The 23,234-nt window shown below is 36.0% G+C and overlaps 1 protein-coding gene across 1 annotated transcript in view; it reads left to right on the forward strand.

The window, feature by feature from the left end:
- Positions 1-557: 557 nt before the first annotated feature.
- LOC123664924 (actin-binding LIM protein 2) overlaps positions 558-23,234 on the forward strand; it is an 85,415-nt gene continuing 62,738 nt past the window's right edge. Inside the window, exon 1 of the mRNA XM_045599293.1 lies at positions 558-1,098. Within this exon, the coding sequence (XP_045455249.1) occupies positions 894-1,098 (205 nt within the window). The 5' untranslated portion in view covers positions 558-893. The remainder of the gene's footprint in view (positions 1,099-23,234) is intronic.

Here is a 23,234-nt window from a genome sequence, read left to right on the forward strand (position 1 = left end):
TTTATTGGATTGGTTGTAAAAGGCAGTTGATAATAAAACCAATAAGAATGGTAACTCGTTGATATTTTTCGTAAGCTGGACGTCCCTGTTGCCATCCGTGGTGACTGACTGTAAAGTTCTCGATGCCTGAGTTACCAAAACAGAGTTACCAAAACAACTTTTTGTCTCCACACTCAAGGTGGCCATGTTTAGTAAATAGGTATCTCCGAAGTCCATTCATTACCGATTACAACGATATGAAAAAGATGTATCTATAAGTATTTATTTTTACAAAAGTTATAGTTCTAACGCTTATATTTTTATTACTAATTCTCTTTGATCCAATATACATCGGCATGTAGACGCTCGACCTTGACATTGCAAATAATCTTATGTAAATAGAGCCTAGAGGGAACACTAACGCGAAAACTTCGCTCGGTTACTCATCGCGAAAAGCTTTCACGAATTCAACGGCCATAAATCGTCTTCTGATTCTATATGATGTTATAGGAAGTGGAGCTTTATTTATAGAGTTGGACGCTCGCACGCGTCGCCCGCGCAGCGCGGCGCTCGCTCAGTGCCGAGGGCGAGGCGGCGGCGCGGCGCAGTGCTCGCCGAGGTTCCGCCGCGACCGGTGCTCCGCGCAAACCACGTCTAGCGATCTCTGGTTTATCGCGATTCGCAGTCTCGAACGCTAAGGTGCCCGTGATAATTCCGATACTATTCCACCAATCGCGGCCGGCTTTGGTACGCGAACGATAAACTATCAGCTTGCCGGCGATCCGCGCCGAATTGAAACTTTTCACGGGTCCGAGCGTCCCGGTAATAACTGAGTGCTTTTACACGGGATTCTGTTGCTAATATTACATTATCTTCGTGTATATTGTCTGTGTGGATCCGACCTGACGTAGAAGATGAAGTCGAAGGAGGAGGTGGACACGAAGGTCCAAACGGGGACTTTTATTTTATCCGAGAAAATCGACGACACCAAGTCGAAGAAGAGTGAGAAGGAAATGAAGAAGGAGATGAAGAAGCTCGAAAAGGAGAAGCAGGAAAGGGAGAAGAGGGAGAAAAAGGCGAGGGAAAAGGAGAAGGAGCGTGAGAAACAAGCAAAAAAAGGTTCGTTTTATAAAAGTGCGATAACAATGTAATACAAAATGTCTATGAAACAGGTCTTATCGACGCTATCATGATGTCATCTCGTTCAATTATGGAGGTGCTCGGAGCCCGTATGACGACTGCGAGGCAATAAAATTCTCTCACCATTTGCAGTTCTCACAATATAAACCTATTGTTGTTGGCGTTACATCACACGCGACCTTGGCAATACCAAATTTATCTAATATTTTTCTTTCGTGCTTATAATGTTGTTCTTATCAGCGAGCCGAGATAAGGTGTACTTGCGTGCGAAGTCGTTCAGAGTACGACTGAGTGCTGTTATATCAAGCTCATCGTTATCAATACTTCAATGACGATTAATAAATCACAGTACTTCTCAATGACAATTATTAAACCTGGTATGAAATAATATTTTACTAGCGTTAGTTAACATTTTATTAAACGTTTCTACTGTACCTAATATTGCATAAAAATTATTTTCGTAATACCTAATTTTTGTAAAATTATGTACTAAATCGTAAATTCTCATACCAAATGTCAACTAACTCAGTGACATTCTGGCACTCGGCCTGGTTAGTACGTTTCTTAGAAAATGTCTTTATCTGGTTTCCCAAAATTAATTTAGTCTTATTCTAAGAAGCCATTTACTTTAATCTGGACCGTGTATGATTGTGCGGCGTTAAATGTTATATGTTAAGAAATAGAAATAACCCAATTAGAGAGAAAATGATGGTAATTAATGAATGCTGTGTTTACTGATACAAATTGTATTTCCTGTTGAAAATTAGATACTTAAAGACGTAAGTCATCTTAAATGTCTTCGACAGAACTTTAAGTATAAATATAATAGCTACCATTAAATTAATGCGCGAACATTTGTAAGAATTTAAAAATAATGCATATGTAGGAGGTATGCAAAATCAAAACATAATCGTCAAACAACGATAATACTCATGTTTCTCTTTCAATAACTGCATGTATTATTGTTTACGGACGCCGGCTCCATTCAAACGACGCGTGACCGTACCGCGAGCTCGCTGCACTGGAATCGCTAAATAGCTAAACGGGATTTATGCTTTAATTTGCATACAGAACTCCGTCACGCTCGTACAAACTGCTCGAGAAATTGCCGTCTCGGTCGAGCAGTCGCAGCGGCGGTCACTGCTAGGCAGCTTTCGTTTCGAATTGACACGCCCTTTCATTTCCTGCGCCGTGTCAGAGTGCACGCTACCTTTTTCGTCTTTTCTGCCTCAGTCGCTCGACTGGTGGATAAAATATTCACAATGATTCCATTGTGTTCTGTTTCACAATATTTTCTTTTAATTGCCATCTCTAAGTTTATCTTTACTAGGTTAAAGAGTTTTTTTATTAATTTGATGTTTCCTTAATCTGTTTTGTTATTTTACAGATTAGTTAATGTTGATAAACCAATTACAAATAATCGAGTCTATTAAATGAATGCGTACTATTTCAGTTTCTTGTGCTAATTGAGGATGAAACTTTATTCCTCGTTGTCAACATTTTTAGTATGTTAATTTTGTACTGTGTGGCTACGGCACTGAAGAATATAGCCACCCCCTCTCTTCCCGTGGGTGTCGTAAGAGGCGACTAAGGGATAACACAGTTCCGCTACCACCTTGGAACTTAAAAAGCCGACCGGTGGCGGGATAACCATCCAACTGCTGGCTTTGAAATACACAGGCCGAAGACGGGCAGCAGCGTCTTCGGTGCGACAAAGCCAGTAAGTACTGCGGTCACCAACCCGCCTGCTCAGCGTGGTGACTAAGGGCAAAACACACGAGTTCACGTTATTTTTGGCGTTAACTTGTAGAGGCCCATGTCCAGCAGTGGACTGTATAGGCTGTAATGATGATGATGAATGATAATTTTTGCTCATTATAAATCTATTCACTTGTTTCAAAAAATTAATTATTTCTTACAGTATTTTCTGTGTTGCAAGAATTTTGATACTTGTGACAAAAACGTCATGTACGTACATAAGGCGTATTTTTTATCGGCTCTCAGTACGTTTAACTGTACCGTGTGTTGTTCTATGGTATGGTATGGTGTTTTCATAGGCGACATCAATCACTCGGCCGCGAAACCGAAGCGTGACCGGAGTGCCGATGACTATTACAGATGAACAGTTACTGTCGACGACATTACGAGCTCATTGCCTGTTCACGTGTGGCCAGTCTATTGACAGGGAATATTGACTCGACTGCTTTGTCACTGAATCGACAAAGTAAAAACAAATAGAACTAGAAAAGACAAAACAGGAGCGTTAGAACAATAGAGCATGTAATTGTTCGCGTTTGAAATATGAAATAAAAACAAGCTAATTGTTTTATTGAATGTGAAGTTACAAATACGGGGAAGACGTCTCTTAAGCATGCCTAAATATATTTCATAATTCTTTTTCGATCATTATATTTTACTGGCTCTTTAATTCCGTGTTAAAATGTCTATGTCTAAATTTAGATTCTTAAAAGTTTTGTATTTCATTATATCAGTATGTACATATATACATGTTCCTTTTATTTGTGCATTATTGTGTGAAGACTTAAGTGTTAAATGTGTGTCACTTAAATTTATTTATAATGTACGTTAGAACTGTATGTCTTCCTAATGAACATAAATAAATAAAATAAAGAGCTAAGAATAATTAATTTATCTGATGTAGAGCACAGCTGGAACTTTCCAGTTCAAAATATGGAGCAGCCTGACTGGGGTACCTCGACCTTACAGAAGATCACAGCTAAATAATATGTACTGCTTTTAAGAAGTGTTGTGTTCCTATTGGTAAGTAAGGTGACCAGAGCTCCTGGGGTGGATTGGGGATAGGGTCGGCAACGCGTTTGCGATGCTTCTGGTGTTACAGACGTCTATAGGCTACGGTATTTGCTTATCATTAACTGAGCCGTACGCTTGCTTGCCGACCTAATTATATATTTAAAAAATAAAATTAAAATTAATTAATAACTAATTAATTAATTTAATTAATTTAATATATATATATATACGTAATTTTAGTTAGCGTAACTTAAAATTTTTGGTCGGTGGACTCACGTATGATTTAGAGATACTAAAGCTTAGTTTAGTAAGTCAATTAGTCCTCTAAATGTAAAGTTGCATGTGTAAGTACCAAGTTATCGATATTAACAAACAAATAATTGGAATAACAAAAGAGCGGGCATTATAAGTCTGTGGATTTATATTTTTATATATTAAAAATGTATTTATGCATGCTATTAAAATTTCACGGTCAGACCGAACAATGACAGTCTACATAAATGACGATAGTATTATACTTTAAAACGTTCTTTTTTTCAAGGAAAATATCGTGTTTTGTGTAGAGTGAAACAAATACAGAAAATGTATAGTAAAAGAAGCTGCGGTTTAGGTGCTAATAGCCGGATGCTCTAATTAGTGATGCCGTGGAAGCTTCCAGTGTTTGAGTTAGGAAATGAGAAAACGTTGTTTGTGTACAACGTGTAAATTATTAAAGAATAAAAATCTTAAATGAAAAATATAATGTTTAAGTTTAATGAAACAACTTTTTTCGGATTTTATCGGAGGACAGTCCTCCCGTGACCATGGTTGCTGTAAAGTATCCGAAACGTCGGGAATCAAAAGTTAATAATAAACCGCGATAAAATCCGAAAAAAGTTGTTTCATTAAATGAGTAAAATTCGCGTAAACATTAGAAAACAATATGTTTAAGTTTACTCATTACTATTTGCTCATATTTTCTAATTGTCAGTTTTTTGCTAACATTAGATCCATGTACCTGTAATTAATGACAGATTTCATAGTATGCTAATTTAAAAGCATAAAATATTAACGATTGATAATTATTATCACTAGACTGACATTTAATTTCTCATTTCGATTCGGTCATTTCATTAAATTGACAAGACGAGATGATGGTCTCTTCCTTGAGTCTTGTTCTTGTGTGCGTTTGATTTATGATGCATGGAGAGATAAAATTATTTATAAGTCTCTTAAGAGGAAATAAAGTTGTTCAATTATGTGCGTCTTAAGATTTAACAGTTCTGTCAGTCATTAAAACATTTATAATGATAGACTATTTTCGTCGAGAGTTGGTTGCTATTTTTAGACGAAGGGTCGGAGGTTGTTTGTACCAGGTGCGAGGAGGGAGGATATACATCCTGTGCCCAGGCATTAGTCTATTTATAGCTAGGTCGGAACTGTGAGCACGTGCTCGATAAGTGAATGACACTAGAAGACTATGAAAACATTGGTATGGCAACTATTTTCAGTTGCAGCTTAATACGAAATAAACTGATAAGTATCTCTTATAAATTATCAAATTAGGCGGCGAAAAATACTTATATTAAAACGATAAATCCGCATATTTACAACATAAATCTTGATATTCTTATTTTTTGGCAATTTTGCAAGTTGTAGGTACACGTATCTACGGCGTTTACAAACATAATAATAACCCCGTTTGTTTTAATTCTTCCGAATCTTGTGCAGAGCCAAAATAACCAAGATTAAGTTGAAAACAAACAGCAGGTTCGTTTCGTCGAAGTGAACACTATCGCCACACAGTCGCCGACGATAACGACTCGACATTGAGGTGTCATTCATTGATTGCGACACTGTTGATACGGACCTCTCAACCGCCAGCTGTGTTCTAATTCGCGGTATCACTCGATACGTTTATTTTGTAACCTATATTATCAGCTATTCCAAATTTATTTATATTAGCTATTGTAGAATAACCGCGTTAAGAAACAAGTGACTCATCGCGGTCACTTAGTTTAGCCACGTCCTTTGACATTTTAAATCGTAGTAAATTAGAACGCCTGATCGAATGGCTAGTTTTTAGCTGGTCAATTTGGACACTGCGGCATAAAGTATCTTCAAGATTATAGGGCACTCATCAGATCTCTTTTACGTTGCGTCTTTTTCTTCACCTGCCTACTGCTTTCAATATCTCAATTTTTAATTGTTTTAAAAATAAAACATTTTTTTTTTTGGATTTATTGACCATCTGTTAGATTGTGATTTTACGGATGTCGAAAAATGATATCATTTCCATAAAATAAATTCGTTTTTCTTTAATCCTGAATTTGATTAAATGTTATTTTAAATGTATGCAGATTGTGTTTATGTTGATAGAGCTGTCGAGAGGTCGTAACCTAATTGTAGCTGTGTGAACCAATTGTTCGAGGCAATAATTGTCTGGTCGTGGCATTGGAGCTCATTATAACCAGCGCCGAGTTAGCCATTCGTTTGATAACGTTTTAGCAGCGACACTTAAGTGTCTGTTTGAATATTCATGAACGCTAACATTGTATGAAATGTTTCATTTTATTCTCATACTTTTGATACAATTTACATTTGTTGGTATCTTTTTGTTTTTATATTATCGTTAATTCAAATAACGTGGATTCAGCCTTAACTTTTACGGTAATTTTATTAAAACTTATCGTCCGTATTATACCTAAAGGCTAAATAAAGAAGCATAAAATTATTTCAAAGGTAATACGACGAAACTAGTAGAAATAAACAAAGCAAATATCGAAGCGTTTAGATGTCGTTTGATTCGGTGACGGCAGCGGTTCACTCACCTTTAGTACCGGAACACACCGATTTAGATTATTGTTCCTAGGCGTAGTGTAAATATAGGAACAATAATTTTAATAACTAACTATAATTATATGCCGCAGTTATTTTACCATTAAAACAAACAACGCAAATACATCGCTGTATTTTTGGCAGTATTAGTGACTAAGATATGGATTTTAGCTAATTTTTCCTCGTTAAAATATAATTTGACTTTTCCTGGTCATTTTTTTTCTAGTTATTAATGGCTTCCGATTATATTACTGTTCAGGCGAATACAATTATTTCAGTTATTGGAGAATTAAGTCAATCGTTAAGCGAATTGTTATTATGACTTGGTGCTATTTTATAACTTTATATTAGTAACGACTTTGTAAATGTTTACAGCTTACGGCCGGTCTCAATGATCTATTGTTGATTTTAATTACGAGAGTTAGAATCCTGATATTAATTTAATTCCAATTATGTCTGACACATGTCGCTAGTAAGCAAACTCAGATACAGGCTGATTTTTGAGATCAGCCGCTAGTTACAATCGTGTTGCGTTTATTAAAGCAAGCAAGAAAGCGTACATTGATTTTGAATAAATCTTCTGATTGTCTAAATCATCGCTCGAAAAAAACGTTTTGACCTTCACATCTCTGCAATCAGATTTCGACGAGGTCAAGGCAGAGGTGACTCACTCGTCAATCTGATGCCTCGCTTCGATCGCCGATACACTGAAGCGTGAGATTTGGTAATCGGATTATAAGCTTTGCACGATGCTTCTGACTGTTGCTTACAAACCTGTCCTTAGAAGCCTATTTCGTTTACATGCGCTCGTTAGTAATATTTATTATGAATACGGTGGTCTCGAGGCGAGGTCAATGACGTCAACAGAAGTCACCTTGCCCCGTGTTTACAATTCCTCGGCGCAGGAGTCACTTGTGCTGTTTTTACAGCTCTTTTTGTGACGAACGAAATAACGCCGATTATTTATTGCCTTTGTGCTACCGTTGTTGTTGGACTGAGTATGAGGATTGGAATGCTACGAAGTACTTTCTTTATAATTAAAACTTAAGGGTCTTAATTCTCTTTACTTTTTAGTATTCATTAATATCGATGGGAATCCATAGTAAAACTGATTCTAAATTTATAAAATAAATAATCGCCGGGCCTACAATTTTATTAGTAATGTAGTGAAGAATAGTGTGTAAAAACTTCAGCACTCTTAAACACACGTAAATCTGAAAGTGACAGCGATACACTTGCGCCGGATCGTGACGCAGAGCAAACAGTTGCGAGCAGTGAATCCGTTTTATCGGTAACTCGCTAGTGTCCACTTCTACTACTGTAGTTTTAAGCTAATGTTAGTGTATATCAAACTGGCTGACACTTAGAACTTCGTACCGCTATATATTTTTTTTACTTTCAACAATTACTTTCACTTACAATTTCTTTCTTGTAACAACCTTGTCATAACAAAAACAAATACAAAAAAAAGAATTATCCAATTCAATCCAGTCCTTAGGAAATTGTGCGCATGCGTGAACTTCGGCGATTCATTTATATTTCTAAGATAGACTAATAGCATTAAAATTTTAAATTATATTGTGAACAAGCTGTGCCCGCGACTTCGTCCGCTTGTAATTTAACAAAAAAATTTTTGTTTAGTCGTTAATAAATTACTCCTTATAACATCAGCTATCTGCCAGTGAAAGTCCCGTCAAAATCGGTCCAGCCGTTTTAGAGATTAGCCGGAGCAAACAGACGGACATACAGAGACAGACAAAAATTTTAAAAAATGTTATATTGGTTTACATACCGTGTATACATCCATGTGCATTTAGTAAAAAGCGTTTTTTTTATATATAAAACAGCCATCCAAATTATTTTTTAATTTTTTTTTATATGTATAGTCGTAGATGTATTCATATACAATAGACTTCATACTGTTAATAAGACAAAAAAATTGATATTTACCACCTTTAACCACCACCATTACCACCTTTACCTTACTTTTTTTTTTTTTTATAATAAAAACTGACCATGAAAGTTGTATCAAGATTTAATTACTATAACATGTAATATTACAGTATGTAGCTACTATAATAGTAGTATGTAATCATGTACAGTTAATATTAAACTAATTATTAGTTACGAAACTGTAACAAATAGGTGAAGGATGTCCGATTGACTCACACAAACACTTGTCGCGAGAGGCGCTCCGGTTATCTACTCGAGGACTAGATAATGTAATTTTAGTAACTTGTCTATCCACGTCTATATTGTGTATCTGTGTATCGATGCGCTCTTTAACTTAAATCCAATTCTTTATGTTTATAGCTAGATACGTTATAAGTATGGGAATCAAAAAATTATTGTTGTTTTTGAGCTTGTTTTGTTTCATTTTTTGTCTTTCCTTTGTCTACCATTGTTCTTGGAATTAAAGTACAAATTAAAAAATCCGAATCTTAAATGATTGCAAGCCTCAATTAAATCTTGGGAGTTTATTTTATACAAATAAATAATAATAATTTAATCTTCTGAGTATTTTAAGTTGTGTTATTTTCATATTATTTCATTTCATATTGAAGTCAATAGATATACATATATTTCTGACGCATTTGTGGCAGTGGGATCTGCATTCTGTCGTGGCGTTTGAGTGATTCAATTCAACGCTTCAGCCTGTAATATCCCACTACTGGGCATAGGCCTCTTTCCCCATGTAGGAGAAGGATCAGAGCTTAATCCACCACGCTGCTCCAATGCGGGTTGACGGATATATTCCCTTCTATGAGTAACGATCTCTATCAGGTGTACATTATAACAACCGGGACCGACAGCTTAACGTGCTCTCCGATGCACAGTGGGGAGACCCACAAGGACTGCACAAACACCCAGACCACGCCAAACACCTGTATGGCCAATACAAATGTTTGTCATGTGCGGGGATGGAACCCGCAACGGGTATAATCCATGGCTGTGACCGTTGCGCTAACGCGGCGTCTTTAAATTCAAAGATAAAAGTAATTTGTCTAAAATCGTCAGCGTGTAACGCGCTTGGTATGTTTGTCGTATATACGATGCGGGTTGCTTAACATATGAAAAAACTCCAATAAAACAACGTCTGTATTTGCAATAGTACAGGTGTCTTTACTTAAGTGCTCTATATTTAAGTGCCTTTACTTGTAACAACATATTATGCTACACAAAGTGATTATAAAAATTCGTTCCTGTTTTACTCTGTTTCTGTATTTGATTATATCATCCACTGCTATATTTTAGCCTCCTATATCTCCGTAACGTTTGCGTTCTCTCTCTAAGCATTAATATTTTCGGGGGGAATGAAGGTTGATCAAAACAGTTCCGAGGTAGCCCTTCCAGATCTTTATTCGCAAAAAGACTGGTATATCAATATCGATTTTGGCTTGTATCTAGTGGGATAAAACAAGTATTGCGTAAAAATAATCAGCTAAACTTAATAACTATTTATATTGGTTTGGTCAACGCACGCGTAACGAGTGATTCACCTCTATGTAACCGTGCTCGATTAATTGTTAGCCAAAAAAAACAGATCACGTTTCTGTTCGAATGGAACGAGATTTTAAAGTATATATTACCGTCTGTTTTTTATCTATTGCCTTTATTTTGTAGCGCCGTGCAAAAATTTAATCTAGAGACTAATCTAAAATCTAATCTAAGACTAGAAATTTAGCAATAAAGTTCACGCTTGATAATCGACAGACACATTTAAAGTAAGTGTCAAAACTTTAGATGGATATTTTGTTTTTCTTTAAAATTGTGTTACCTTTGAAAGAGTTTTCCTTTTAAAGACGTCAGACTTGACTAACAAAAAAATTCTCAAGCACATTAGTTAACACATTTGTATAATTAGCATCTTATTACACGTCTGATAGATTCCAGTGAAAATATTGTTTGTTATACAACACGCGATTTATATGGTTAGTTGATTTATAGACGCGGGATTCATAAATGTAGTTACAGTTACGATCGCAGCGGTAATTAAAATATTAAACAGCTCCCGTTGCGTAACAGTGGCGGCGTGCTATCGCCGCCCGAATCTCTAACGACGAGCTTTATCACTCCCAGGAAATTTAAAGTAGGTAATTTAGACTTATTATGTCCGTTTGTATATAATCCTCCTTGATTGTAATGAGCTAAAATATCATTACAACTCGATACGTGAGCTTCTATATTGTTCACTTGAACTTGAACTCGCTCATGATGTGAAGCAATTGCATCACACAATAATGGATCTCACAATACGATCGAATTGCTTACACATCAAAACTCACTTACGTAATATACTTTGAATGGTTACGTGCACATTCTTTTGTTAAATATTACCCAATTCTTTTATTGGGGATATGAAAAGAAAACATACTTTATGACTATATCGAAAGTGAATTTGAAAGTAACATTATTGATTATGATATTGGTCACTAAACGGCGACCGGTTACCTTCAACCGGCAACCTTCATTTGATGTGACCTTGTAATTGTCTCGGCGGGAGGAAGTGGTAAGCGTTCCCCTCGTCTAATTCCTTCGACCTAGAACACGGTCTAGTCTAATTGACTGTCCGCATTAAACTTCCCGTTTACTGGTCGCGCACTTAGTTTATTCGGTTGCTACGTGTACGAGTGACACGGCTTTGTCTTCATAAGTGGGGAATGATACATCTAGAGTAACGAAACAAAAGAAAATGAATTCAGACTTTTATTTATTGAATATTGTAACAAGTCCCTTTAAAAATATTTTTTTTTTTCACGGCTGCACAGTATGACAGCGCTGCGTCCTAACAGAAGCAACACTTGTGCGAGGGTATTTTGGGGACTAGTGTTCTAAATATAAATGTTTTTGTCCTTTTAAATCTCACATAAATATTTTTCTTTTCACTCCTTCTGTCTAGTTCAGCTACCAATCAGTATGACGTAAACATATCACGTGACGTTCATATTGTTACCATTTTATTTCGACACATATATCTCGTATTAGATTACTATCTGTAGGTTTTTTCTAGCGTGTCACTCTTTCGCAAACGCACTTGACTATTTCTCTTTATAGACTTAACCAATTGATTGAAAGAAATCAACGTTGTATATGTGTATATCAAAAATTTTGTTTTCAGGGGTTATAGATTTACTTATAATTCATGCCTTAAATATTGAACTACACATGTAACAGAAACAGCGTTGCTCAGCAGGTTAATGGCGGGTTACTTAAACAACGTGAAAGGAATGTGCAAAATATTTACATTAGTACCTCATGTATCTGCTCTACGTCTGTCGTCGATGCGTTCGTGCGCTCTCGCTGCACCGCCTACGACTACACGGTATAGCTTCATTTCATCTGTACAGTATATTCCATTGCATTCTCCTTCAAATAGAATTTGTATTTGTGTGTTTTTAGTCACGTCAAAAAATTATTTCGATCAACCAATCAAATCAAGTAGTACGAAATAGTCGCGGACCCAAAATTACGCCTTGTTAGATTTTGCAATCTTAACAAGGAAGTGGTAACGAATGTAGGTTGAACTGAATTCCTCTCGTACACAGATATAGCTGAGACTAGACCGCCAAAAGCTTGTTAATAGTAATTAGGTATTCTCAACTAGATTCACGTTTTATAGTTTTAATAAATGTAGAGTAGTAAAAAAAAGTTGTAAAAGAATATGAATTAAAGAGTTATAAGTTTAATCTTTTTACGACTCATATATACCTGTTTTATTAATTTCAACACACTTGCAGTTTCATTTTTAGAGTTCCATGGTCAGAGGATGCTCGTGAAATACTATTAAAAACTCCGTCCGTCCGTACGTCCACGTTATTGTACCATATTATGTGTTACTAGAGTAGATATGAGGTTAATAACAGCAAAAAATGAAAATAAATAAAAATCAAGGGAGTGAATTTAGTTTCATACAAGTAATCACTTTAAAAAAACTATAGTTACATTATCTTTGTGACTACGGAATGCTCCGCGTGCGAATCCGACACATATCTGGATGTTTTTAAATAACATTTTTGTTATTCTGCACAATTTAAGAGTAATTATGTGTTTTTTTAGCTCAGCAAAAAACATCGTGAAGGTCGTTCATGTCAGCAACTTTGTTATTGAGATTTTCGCTATTTTGATGACTACAATGGATTTTATTTGAATACATTTTTGCTAATATTTTTTTAAATCTTGTATGTAATGAGGAGATTATGAAATGTTACTAACAATTATGTAAGAATAAGTAAGTAGTAGTAGTCCTGTTCCTAGCTATCGTTTAATTGATACACAAATCAAATTATATATCTGTTTGCTGTTATGTAACAAACGTTTGTAACCACTTCTCGTTGTATCCTTATTGGTCACGTGTTCAGTTCAATCGCGTTTAGTTTATCTTTCTCGTTATATTTTAGATATAACCCTTTAACGATTTATTGTGTGTCAGAAAGAAAATCGCTGCGATTGAAGCAAATTAAACGGAAAACTCGTAAAGGGCCTAATCCCTCACATCCTTTTTGACAATTCAAAATTGAACCGTATTTCGTTCGTCGTAATGAGCAATCTCCAAGTATATTTAATGACCGTATGCGGCCAGTATGTATAATTTGCGAGGCTTCCGCCGGTTTCAGAAGAATTACGAGTATGTTCGGTGCAGTAATCGTTCAAAGCGGTGCGGCTTTAAGTCGGTGCGTGCGCCCAGAGGGTTTAATGAAGAGTCGGAGCCGGCTCTCGGCGCGTTGTCCGGGTCAATTGATCAGTTATGTAACCGCCCTGTTTACATTGTGCGCTCTCTGTCGCAGGCCCACGCCGCGTGCCACCTTTTATTGCTTACGATAAATATCGAATATTAGATTATTTACTATTTTAAGTAGTATCTACGTAATAATCGTGACGTGTAGCGGTGAAATGGAATATGAAGTGTGACTTTTTTGTTTTACAAAAACGATAATAGTATCTGTTTAAACACTGATGAAATCAGACTCATGCAGGTAAATGAGAGTTTGATCATGTTAACCAAAATTACTATGTAATATATTAGTATTTTAATTATGACATATAAAATTATTATAAAAAAATAAAGTAGGAGAAAGTGACTACAAAATAAATTAAAATACCCTAAAAGTAATTAGCTTTTTACCACGTGTAAAGTGATCTCATAAGTTCACACACATGAAGGTTGGCGACGTAATACAAAGGCTATTTATTTCTTATACTCGTCGAATAAATTGGTAATAATTGTATTTGCTCGCAAACGAAAAAAACCGATTTCAATTACATCGACAAGTAATACAACGTAGGAAGACGAAAATATAGTCAAGTAAATACGCGTTATCAAAGATTACTCAAAAAGTTATTATCAGATCTCGATAAAATTTATATGTGACCACATGATAAACATCAGCTTTCGATTAAATTAAAAATTATTAAAAATCGCTACATCCAGTAAAAAGTTATTGCGGATTTTCGAGAGTTTTCCTCGATTTCTCTGGGATTCCATCATCAGATCCTGGTTTCCTTATCATGGTGTCAAATTAGGGATGTCTTCTTTCCAACAAAAAAAGAATTATCAAAATCGGTACATTCAGTAGAAGTTATGCGGTATAATACAACGTAGGTCGACGAAAAAAGCGTCAAGTAAAAACGCATTATTAGATATAACTCGAAAAGTAGTTCATCATCATCATCATCATCATTACAGCCCGTACAGTCCACTGCTGGACACAGGCCTCCACAAGTTTACGCCAAAAATAATGCTTTGTCGCACCGAAGAGAGTAGAAGAGTAAGAGAGAGAAACGTAGTCGTTAGATCTTAAATAAATTGAAATGGGACCAAATGACACACACTACCTTTCGACAAAAAAAAATACAGTCGAATTGAGAACCTCCTCTTATTTTGGAAGTCGGTTAAAAAGATTCGCCAATGAGGCGGAAATATCAGTTGATGTTTAATTAGCTGCTAATTGTAACGGAATAATTTGTGGTTTTACCGGTTTCCGCTGTTTATGCGCATTTATCGTAATCAATAATAATAATAATAAGCGTTTATTTCAGACGTGAACATCCATAGTGTATCAGTGTGTTAGTAACAATATTTACTTATAATCTATGTTAGTTATTGTTAGTAAGATGATAATAAAATAAAATAATCATTTTAGTTGGCCCGTCATTGTTTCTATCCAGTATTTTTGAATAGAACAATCAGGGCGAGCCGTGATTGTCCTCAGAATGCTGTTGTTGCTGGCCCTCATGCGCCGCAGCAGAGACGATGCTTTTTTACGCATAATCGCGTGAAATCCATCGACCCGAGTATCCGCGAATCAATGTGAGGATGTAAACGTTACTTATTTTCATTAAAGCTACTCCACACACATTTGTGTCAATTTGTTTACAATTGTGTCATTTTAAAATTTTAAACTAGTTTCAAGAACATTTTACCAAAATAAAATGATTATATTTTAGTTCACTTTTAAAGAATTGAACTTACTACGTAATGTCATAATTTAAAAAATAATAATACCAATAAATTCATTCTAAAAATATTAAATTCGGGAAACTCGCAATTTCCGTTCAAATAATATAGCCTACATTCAGGAATGAGATTAAGTGCAATGCGCTCAAAGGATTGCTCTGAAGCGCGTCATCTCATTACCTAATTACTTCATTCATTAGCTCGGCACACACTCGACAACCGGAATTATCTTTGTTGAAAAAAACCTAAATTCTCAGGATTAGCCCTCGCGTTACGGTTACTTTAATGTAATCTTTCCAGAATTCATTTTAGTAGTTTATGCAACTGTCATATAATGAAGGGTATTAAAACACGAGTGTGAGTTTATGAAACGAGCGCAGCGAGTTTCATAATAGTAACGAGTGTTTTAATACCCGTGTTATATGCAGTTGCATACACTACTTTATCTTCACTAATGCAATTAATCAAACAACAAGAGTAAAAGCTGACAATAGTTTATTTATAATAATTGTTCAAATTTTGGATGGTACAATTCTGAAAGTTAATGTTAATTTTCATATAATTTTCTAGATTTTTCTGGCAAAAGATTGTGAGTTAATTTTGTTGCCAATTCTAGAATATCCGGAGGCGTACAAATATCATCGTCGCTATCGATTTTTAACTTTTAATTTATTAAATTAAATTCACGCGTACGTGTATTGTCACAGTGATTTTGCCGCCATTAAAATCTAACCAATGAGAGCGCAGCTGCGCGCATGCGCGCGATGTTATAATGAGATTTTACGATATCGATGTGGATATTATACCATCATGTGAAATTACTTAAATTGAGTGTTTTGTTGTCTGTGCTATAACAGTAGTAATTATAAGTCAAGTATTGGAAACATAAGTAGAATGTTACAACATTAGTGTAGATAAACATTTTTATATTACTTTGGCTCTTAATCAAATCCGCAACGCCTGTACGCTTTCTATACACAGATGATATCATTCCTTAATTCCGCCCAGCGTCATTACGGAACATATAAATTGTTCCAGTTTCGAGGTAACGGCCGCTCTTATCAGATCTGTTGTCTTCTCGTGGAATGATAACGTTACTTTCACTTTGTCTGCAATTTCATTACCGCTCAGTAAACGACCGCCAATCAGTACATGCAGATCAATCGTTCAATTAAAATGTAGCCGCTGTTTCGATTCATCAGCAAAAGTTCCATGAACTTTGGTAGGACATAAGGAATGGGTGAAATTCGGTCGAGCTCCACCTGTTGCCCGCAACTTATGTACGGCGCCTGGCGCGCCGCCAATACTCACATATTCGGAGATCGATTTATTACTTCTCTGAATAGTTGTAACATATTGCCTTAAATATTTCTGCGTTAACACCCTAGAAATGTTTCAAATATAGAAGTTCACTCATCAATGTTTTATTAGGTAGATTTATGTACCCTAATATATGTTTATATTTTCTGTTTACTTTGCTCATCCGTCGAAGCGCACTCGCTTCAGCAGACAGTAATGTGTTTACGTGTCAAATAAATTACCGGAGATGTTGTGTTTAAAGATTGTAAAGATAAAGTGCACTGCTCTCCATATTTATCGTCGTTTCTGCTGAACTGATGGTGGCGTGCGAAAATATAACGCCTTTCCGCTTGGAAGATGCTCAAACGTTCTATTGTTATTAGATTATGTAGCTTAAGGTGAATTTCGTTGAAGCCATTTGGATAATCCTATTGTAAAATGCATCCCATCTTTCGTTTTTCATGAGGCACAGCAGCCTGACTAGGGAAGCACCTCATCCTTATAGAAGATCGCAGTCAAATTAAATTGCTCTCAAATTAATTTGTATTCCAGTGGTTAGTAAGATAGATGAAGCTTCTGGAAATGCACTGTCTTTACGTGGTATTGATTCAAAATACTTGGATGACGATGTAGGAGTCTATGGGCTATGGTAAACACTTACCATCAGGCGAACCGTACGCTCGTTTGCTATTACAGTGATAAAATGTCGTTGTTCATCGTAATCTTTTGAAACAATTCGTTCATTCATGTTTGATGAGCTCCCGTACCCCGTGCGAGTGTCGGTAGTGTCCGGAAGGCGCGCGCGGATGCGTCGCGCGTGACCGCCCGGGCGCTTCCTCATCGCTTTGTGTTTGTTTCTATTACTACACTAATGCGTGTAACGGCACTGTAAAAACATTTCTACAACGATTTTATACATATTAAATGGATAGAAAGTTAATCGATCAAGCTACGCATTGTCGTAACTGCTATTACCCGTATAAATATTAATTTTATCGTTACTAGCCACTTCGAACTACTTTAAGGAACGAAAAGTTATTTTTGTACGATAAAGTTTTATCATTATTTAAAACGGGATATTTACCATAATTTTTATTTTTATTTTGCGGTTCTCGATATTCCGACATTATCTTCGGATGTCTTGTTCACGAGACCGAAGTTTACGGGTAGATGTTGACGGCATTACAAGTGTCCATACCGGACTACCTCCTTTCTCGTACGTTTGCTGCGTAAACAGGACGCTTGAGAGCACCGCAAAATGAAAATAATCCCGTTTTAAATAATTCAAGTAATGAAAATAACCATGTTTATTTAAAAACTATTAAGACATCCGATAGAACTCTACACTCGTAATAGTTGTCGGCAAACCTACAGTGACTCAAGATTGGTTACTTTAAAAATTGCTCTACTTTCCTTAATACACTACGGGACTGTTTTGTTTGATGTCTGGCGCGAAATTGGGGACGCTGAACTGTTTCACCGTTTACGGATACCTATTTGAATGACGTTATTCAACACATATAAGTTTGATACACAATTCTTTATCACCGTCAAATTTCACGATATTTTTGTCATATTTGTATTCGCAATTTTGATCTGTTGCACCTCCTGCTGTTAAAGTTTCTTCGTAGCTTCTTGGAAGAGTAAATTTTATCCACAATCGGTGGGACAGGCCCTGAAACATAACATGCTTTTTTCACTTTTTTTTGTTCAGTTTTATCGTCTTATTTGTTTTCCTTTTTTTTATTTTCACGTTTATTAATGTAATTTTAAACGGATGGATGGTCGTGATTGGCCTTTATGATTACATTTCATTCTTGTTTTTTATAACTTTTTCTGTGCTCTGTACCATCCCTAATAAATAAATAAATAAATCATTTAATATATGTAAGTTACATAGTGTTCCTTTTGTGAGACTAAAAGACTATTGACAATATTAAGACAATAGATTGTACAATAATATTATAATATGATTTCCTAGAAAATAGAATGAAATTACAAATAGTAGTTATGTATATCTTACTCCAGTGTTTAGTTATCTCACATCAGCCAGCTGCGTGTGTTCAGTGTAGTAATCTCCAGTGTCACCGCTAGCCGCTGATACTCTGATCGTATCAGCTCCGAGCCGAGATAGTGCATTGTTTGCATCATCGAAGAAATCGTTATCCGGGTCAAGCTTCACACGCTTTGATAACAATTTTACACAATAATTTAGCTAATATTATAGATGTGAAAGTTTGTATCAAGGGATCTGAATAAAATTTGGCAGTTTATAGTCTAGAATAGAAGAAGTGGGTGCCCTTGGTAAAGATTTGTTTTTATTTTCCTCAAAGCTTTCGACCAGATCGTCAATTTTCACTATACACATCAAAATATATACGGGTTCCAACTATTAATATAAAAGCACGCAAAATGTTGTTTTAAACAGGTCCTTGGTGTATTAATATTTGATTTTTTCCGGATTACGAATAAAATTTAATGTTTCCGTATTGTCTGAACGGGCGCGAGCGACCTTGTCCTCGCCCATTATTGTCAGCCAACAGAACCGTGACGTGAGATCACTGCGACTAAATGTCTCAATTCAAGCTCAATTAAAAATGCGAAGCTTATTTATACAACATCGTGCAGAATGATTACTTTACCGTATTTTCGTAAAGCAACCAGCAGTAGCAGCGGCCTGCGAGTCGTTAAGCTGACCTGACCCATTTTGCTATTCGCTTGAGACTCCTTAATGAAAACTACGCCTCGAAATTTATAAACGCGAATGTAATTAAATTTGATCTGCTTTAATACTTAAATATCACTAGTTTTAAAGCAAAAACGTTTAAAAGAGCGCTGTAGACAATATAATTCTATTCAATTTCAATGAGATAAAGTATATATATATATATTATAAATAACTTATAGAACTTCGCTAAGTTGTTTGACAATTTTTAATGTTTGTTTTAAAAACTGATGCAGGGACGTATGTTATAACGTATATATACTATATGACTGTTATGACGTATTATATGTTTACTATAATTAAGCGTACCAGGAATACATATTTCCGTTGGGAGTACTTCATTAGAGTTACTTAACATTTCATCTAATACAATCTCTAACACAACAGTCTGATTTCGCTTCAGTCTGTAATAATCCACTGCTGGGCATAGGCCTCTTTCTCTATGTAGTAGTAGTAGTAGTGAGTAGGGAGCTTAATCTACGAGTACCACGCTGCTCCACAGCGGGTTGGCGAAAATATTCTCTATGAGCAACGATCGCTATCAGGTGTACATGATAACAACCGGAACCGACAGCTTAACGTGCTCTCCGAGGCACGGTGGTTAGACCCACAAGGATAAACAACCAGACCGGAAATAAATATTTGTATAAACACAAATATCCACTTCGAGCGGGAAAAGAACCCGCGACCGTCGGTGTCTAGGTACTGACGACACGGCACACGCACCATTATACCAGAGCAGTCATTGGAGTCTAATTAACAATACCTATATTTTATTTACGAATAAGTATAAAACATTTCGGCGAAAGATTTGATGCTATACAATTAGCAAATTAAAGTAGAAAACAAAATTAATGATCCTGGTGTTGATGCGAAGCGCTGCTTTCTAATTCGCAGCTACTTGGCCTTTGTATGCAAAAAATATATCGTCTAATCATAATTTACTCAGATGATAATCATTCCGTGGATATTATCCGTCATTATGTGAAATCAAATGATTGCGGTTGTGAGCGTGCTAGAGACCTGCGCGAGGCGTCCCCGTTGCAGCCAGTTGTCAGGCTAATATTAACATGTCTTCTGACGCCGTCTCTAATGACACGGGAAAGGAGACATTCTAAACGAGCGCGAGACTGGCCTCGCTGTGCTTATAGCGTGCTTCCATTTTATGGGGCGACGAACTCAATTAATGCGACGGTTTCCCATGAAAGGCGTCGGTTCGCGTGCAGACGGCGTAATGTTCACATTCAAATGACGAAGGAGCGATGAATTGAGACGCGATTTGACCTCTTAGACCTTTGCGCTTATCGAGATATCTGCGACTACACTAGCGAACTTTACTTTCATATTTGAACAAAGATATGGCTAATGGGTAATTTAGATGGCAATCTTTTGGAGTTATAATTAAAAGTGGTCTAAGAGTCGTTTGGTGGTTCATTTGGTTATCGGCTAACAAAGGGTCCTCGAAAGTCGTTAAAGCCATCTGTTTGTTCATCACACCCTCGTAGGTTTCGTACAATAAAAGCTGCACGTTCGCTATTCATTGTCGGTAAGGGTTGGCGATTTTGTGTAACGCGGAATTGTTGATTTTAAGAATGGCGTTGATAAAAAAATCACTAAATAGGAATTTGTTTTGATAAGCACGAATAATACACTCAAGCGCGGATCGAGACGAGTTTTCAAGTTGCTATTTATTAAAATTTCAATTTTTACCACTCTTGACTCTAGCATTTAATATTTTTTTTCGAACCTAGAAAGAAAAAAAATGCATCGTCGAATTAGGTTAATTATCATTTTATTGTTAGTGTGTAGTTAAATTTACTTACAGAACTACTCCATTTATCTTAATAAATATTAATACGTGAAGCAAAAACTTTGTACCCCTTTTTACGAAAACTGCGCGGACGGAGGAGTATGATATTTCGTACACTTATAATTTATATAGAGAAGGAATGCAGAATGCTAATTTTTTTTAATTATGCATAAAAATATATAAAATCAGTAAAAAAATACACTCACTACCGTGTATTTGACACACACGCATACGCACACTCTTGTTGATTGTCAGTCTGTAGCCAAATTGAAAAATTAAAAAAAAAGGTTCTTTATTAACCGACTTCCAAAAAAGGAGGAGGTTCTCAATGCGACTGTATTTTTTTTAATGTATGTACATCACATGTACATCACATCACATTGTTGTACATGTTATGTACATTAGAACTTTTGACCGGGTAGACCGATTTCGACAAATTTTGTTTTAATCAAAAGGTGGTGTGTGTCAATTGGTCCCATTTAAATTTATTTGAGATCTAACAACTACTTTTCGAGTTATATCTAATAATGCGGTTTTACTTGACGCTTTTTTCGTCGACCTACGTTGTATTATACCGCATAACTTTCTACTGGATGTACCGATTTTGATAATTCTTTTTTTCTTGGAAAGGAGATATCCCTAGTTTGGTACCATGATAAGGAAACCAGGATCTGATGATGGGATCCCAGAGAAATCGAGGGAACTTCTTGAAAATCCGCAATAACTTTTTATTGGGTGTACCGATTTTGATAATTTTTAATTTAATCGAAAGCTGATGTTTATCATGTGGTCACATATAAATTTTATCGAGATCTGATAACTACTTTTTGAGTTATCTTTGATAACGCGTAGTTGCTTGACTATTTTTTCGTCGATCTACGTTGTATTACTTGTCGATGTAATTGAAGTCGGTTGTTTTTTTCGTTTGCGAGCAAACACAATTATTTTCATTAATTTTTGTTTTTTTTTTTATCTAAATTTTAATTATGGTCCAATTTCGACCTCTCTGGGTGACCATTAGTTTTGATAAAAAAACAAGGGCTTGGGAAAAGAAATGCTTTTTTTTTACACATTTGGATCACAATTTCTTTGTATCATTGATCAAGTTATATAAATGCTGGGTCGTCTCACGATCAGCTCTAAATCGATCGTTAGTTTGTTTCCGTAATACCATCGAAGTGCATGCCGAGTGAGCTCTGGGCTTGGTTCTGGTCTCGGTTCATTGTGACGCGGACGACGACCCGCGACGTGACCGCGAGACAGCTGCGCGACCATCGCGCTACTTTTGCTTTTATTCACAAAACAGTCGCAGAGGAGTGGGAAGTCGTTTAATATGTTTAATAGGAACGTTGCTATTGTTAGAAGCGTCGACTTTTGTATTAATGGTTGGGATTTCGTCAAACAATGTGGTTGGTGAGCCGGACGCGTTGAAGTTCTTCTGATCTAGTGTTAGAACAATTCGCTATTGGATATTGGACTGATTGGGGTGACATTCTACTTCAGTGAAATAGTCGAATAGTTTCTTTTTTTTTTTTAAATGATTGCTTTTACTGGTTAGATGGAGAGAGAGCATATATTGCGACACTATTGGGCTCGATAATATAATTGAATTAGCAGTATACATAATTGTGTTTGCTCGCAAACGAGTAAAAAAACCGACTTTAATTTTATCTACAACCTAAAAAAAACAGTTGAATTGATAACCTCTTGCCTTTTTTTTGAAGTTGATTAAAAATGTAAATATGCGTTATGAGAAATTACTGATTAACAACAAACTATACTCAATAGCGTGACTATTATCCTATATTAAATCGGAACTACTTGTAGATGGTTGGATCATTTCCAATTTAATCGATGTGTACTCAGAGAGTGGTCCGCGCTGCGACTCGGCCTCACAGAGGGATCCGCGTCGAGATAAATAAACACATCCCGATCCGCGGTTGATCATTTTTTATCATACAAATTGGGACAAATGTGCTGTCGATGGAAAGGGCAGTTGCAAACAGTGTTTGTCCTTGTACGAGCATTGCTAACATAACTACTGGATAGGTTTCTTCTACATTTTCATTTTGATATCTGCACTTTATATAAACAGGTTCGGCGATGTCTTTCCTTACCATAAAGTCTTTTCGGTGCTTTTTCTTCTGCGCTTACTTATTACATAATAAGCTATGTAGATGAAGTCGCGAACATCAACTATATACTAATCAAGTAATTACTACAATGTGATGTTAGGC

This window comes from Melitaea cinxia, chromosome 23 (assembly GCF_905220565.1).
Source record: "Melitaea cinxia chromosome 23, ilMelCinx1.1, whole genome shotgun sequence".
Classification (NCBI taxonomy): domain Eukaryota; kingdom Metazoa; phylum Arthropoda; class Insecta; order Lepidoptera; family Nymphalidae; genus Melitaea; species Melitaea cinxia.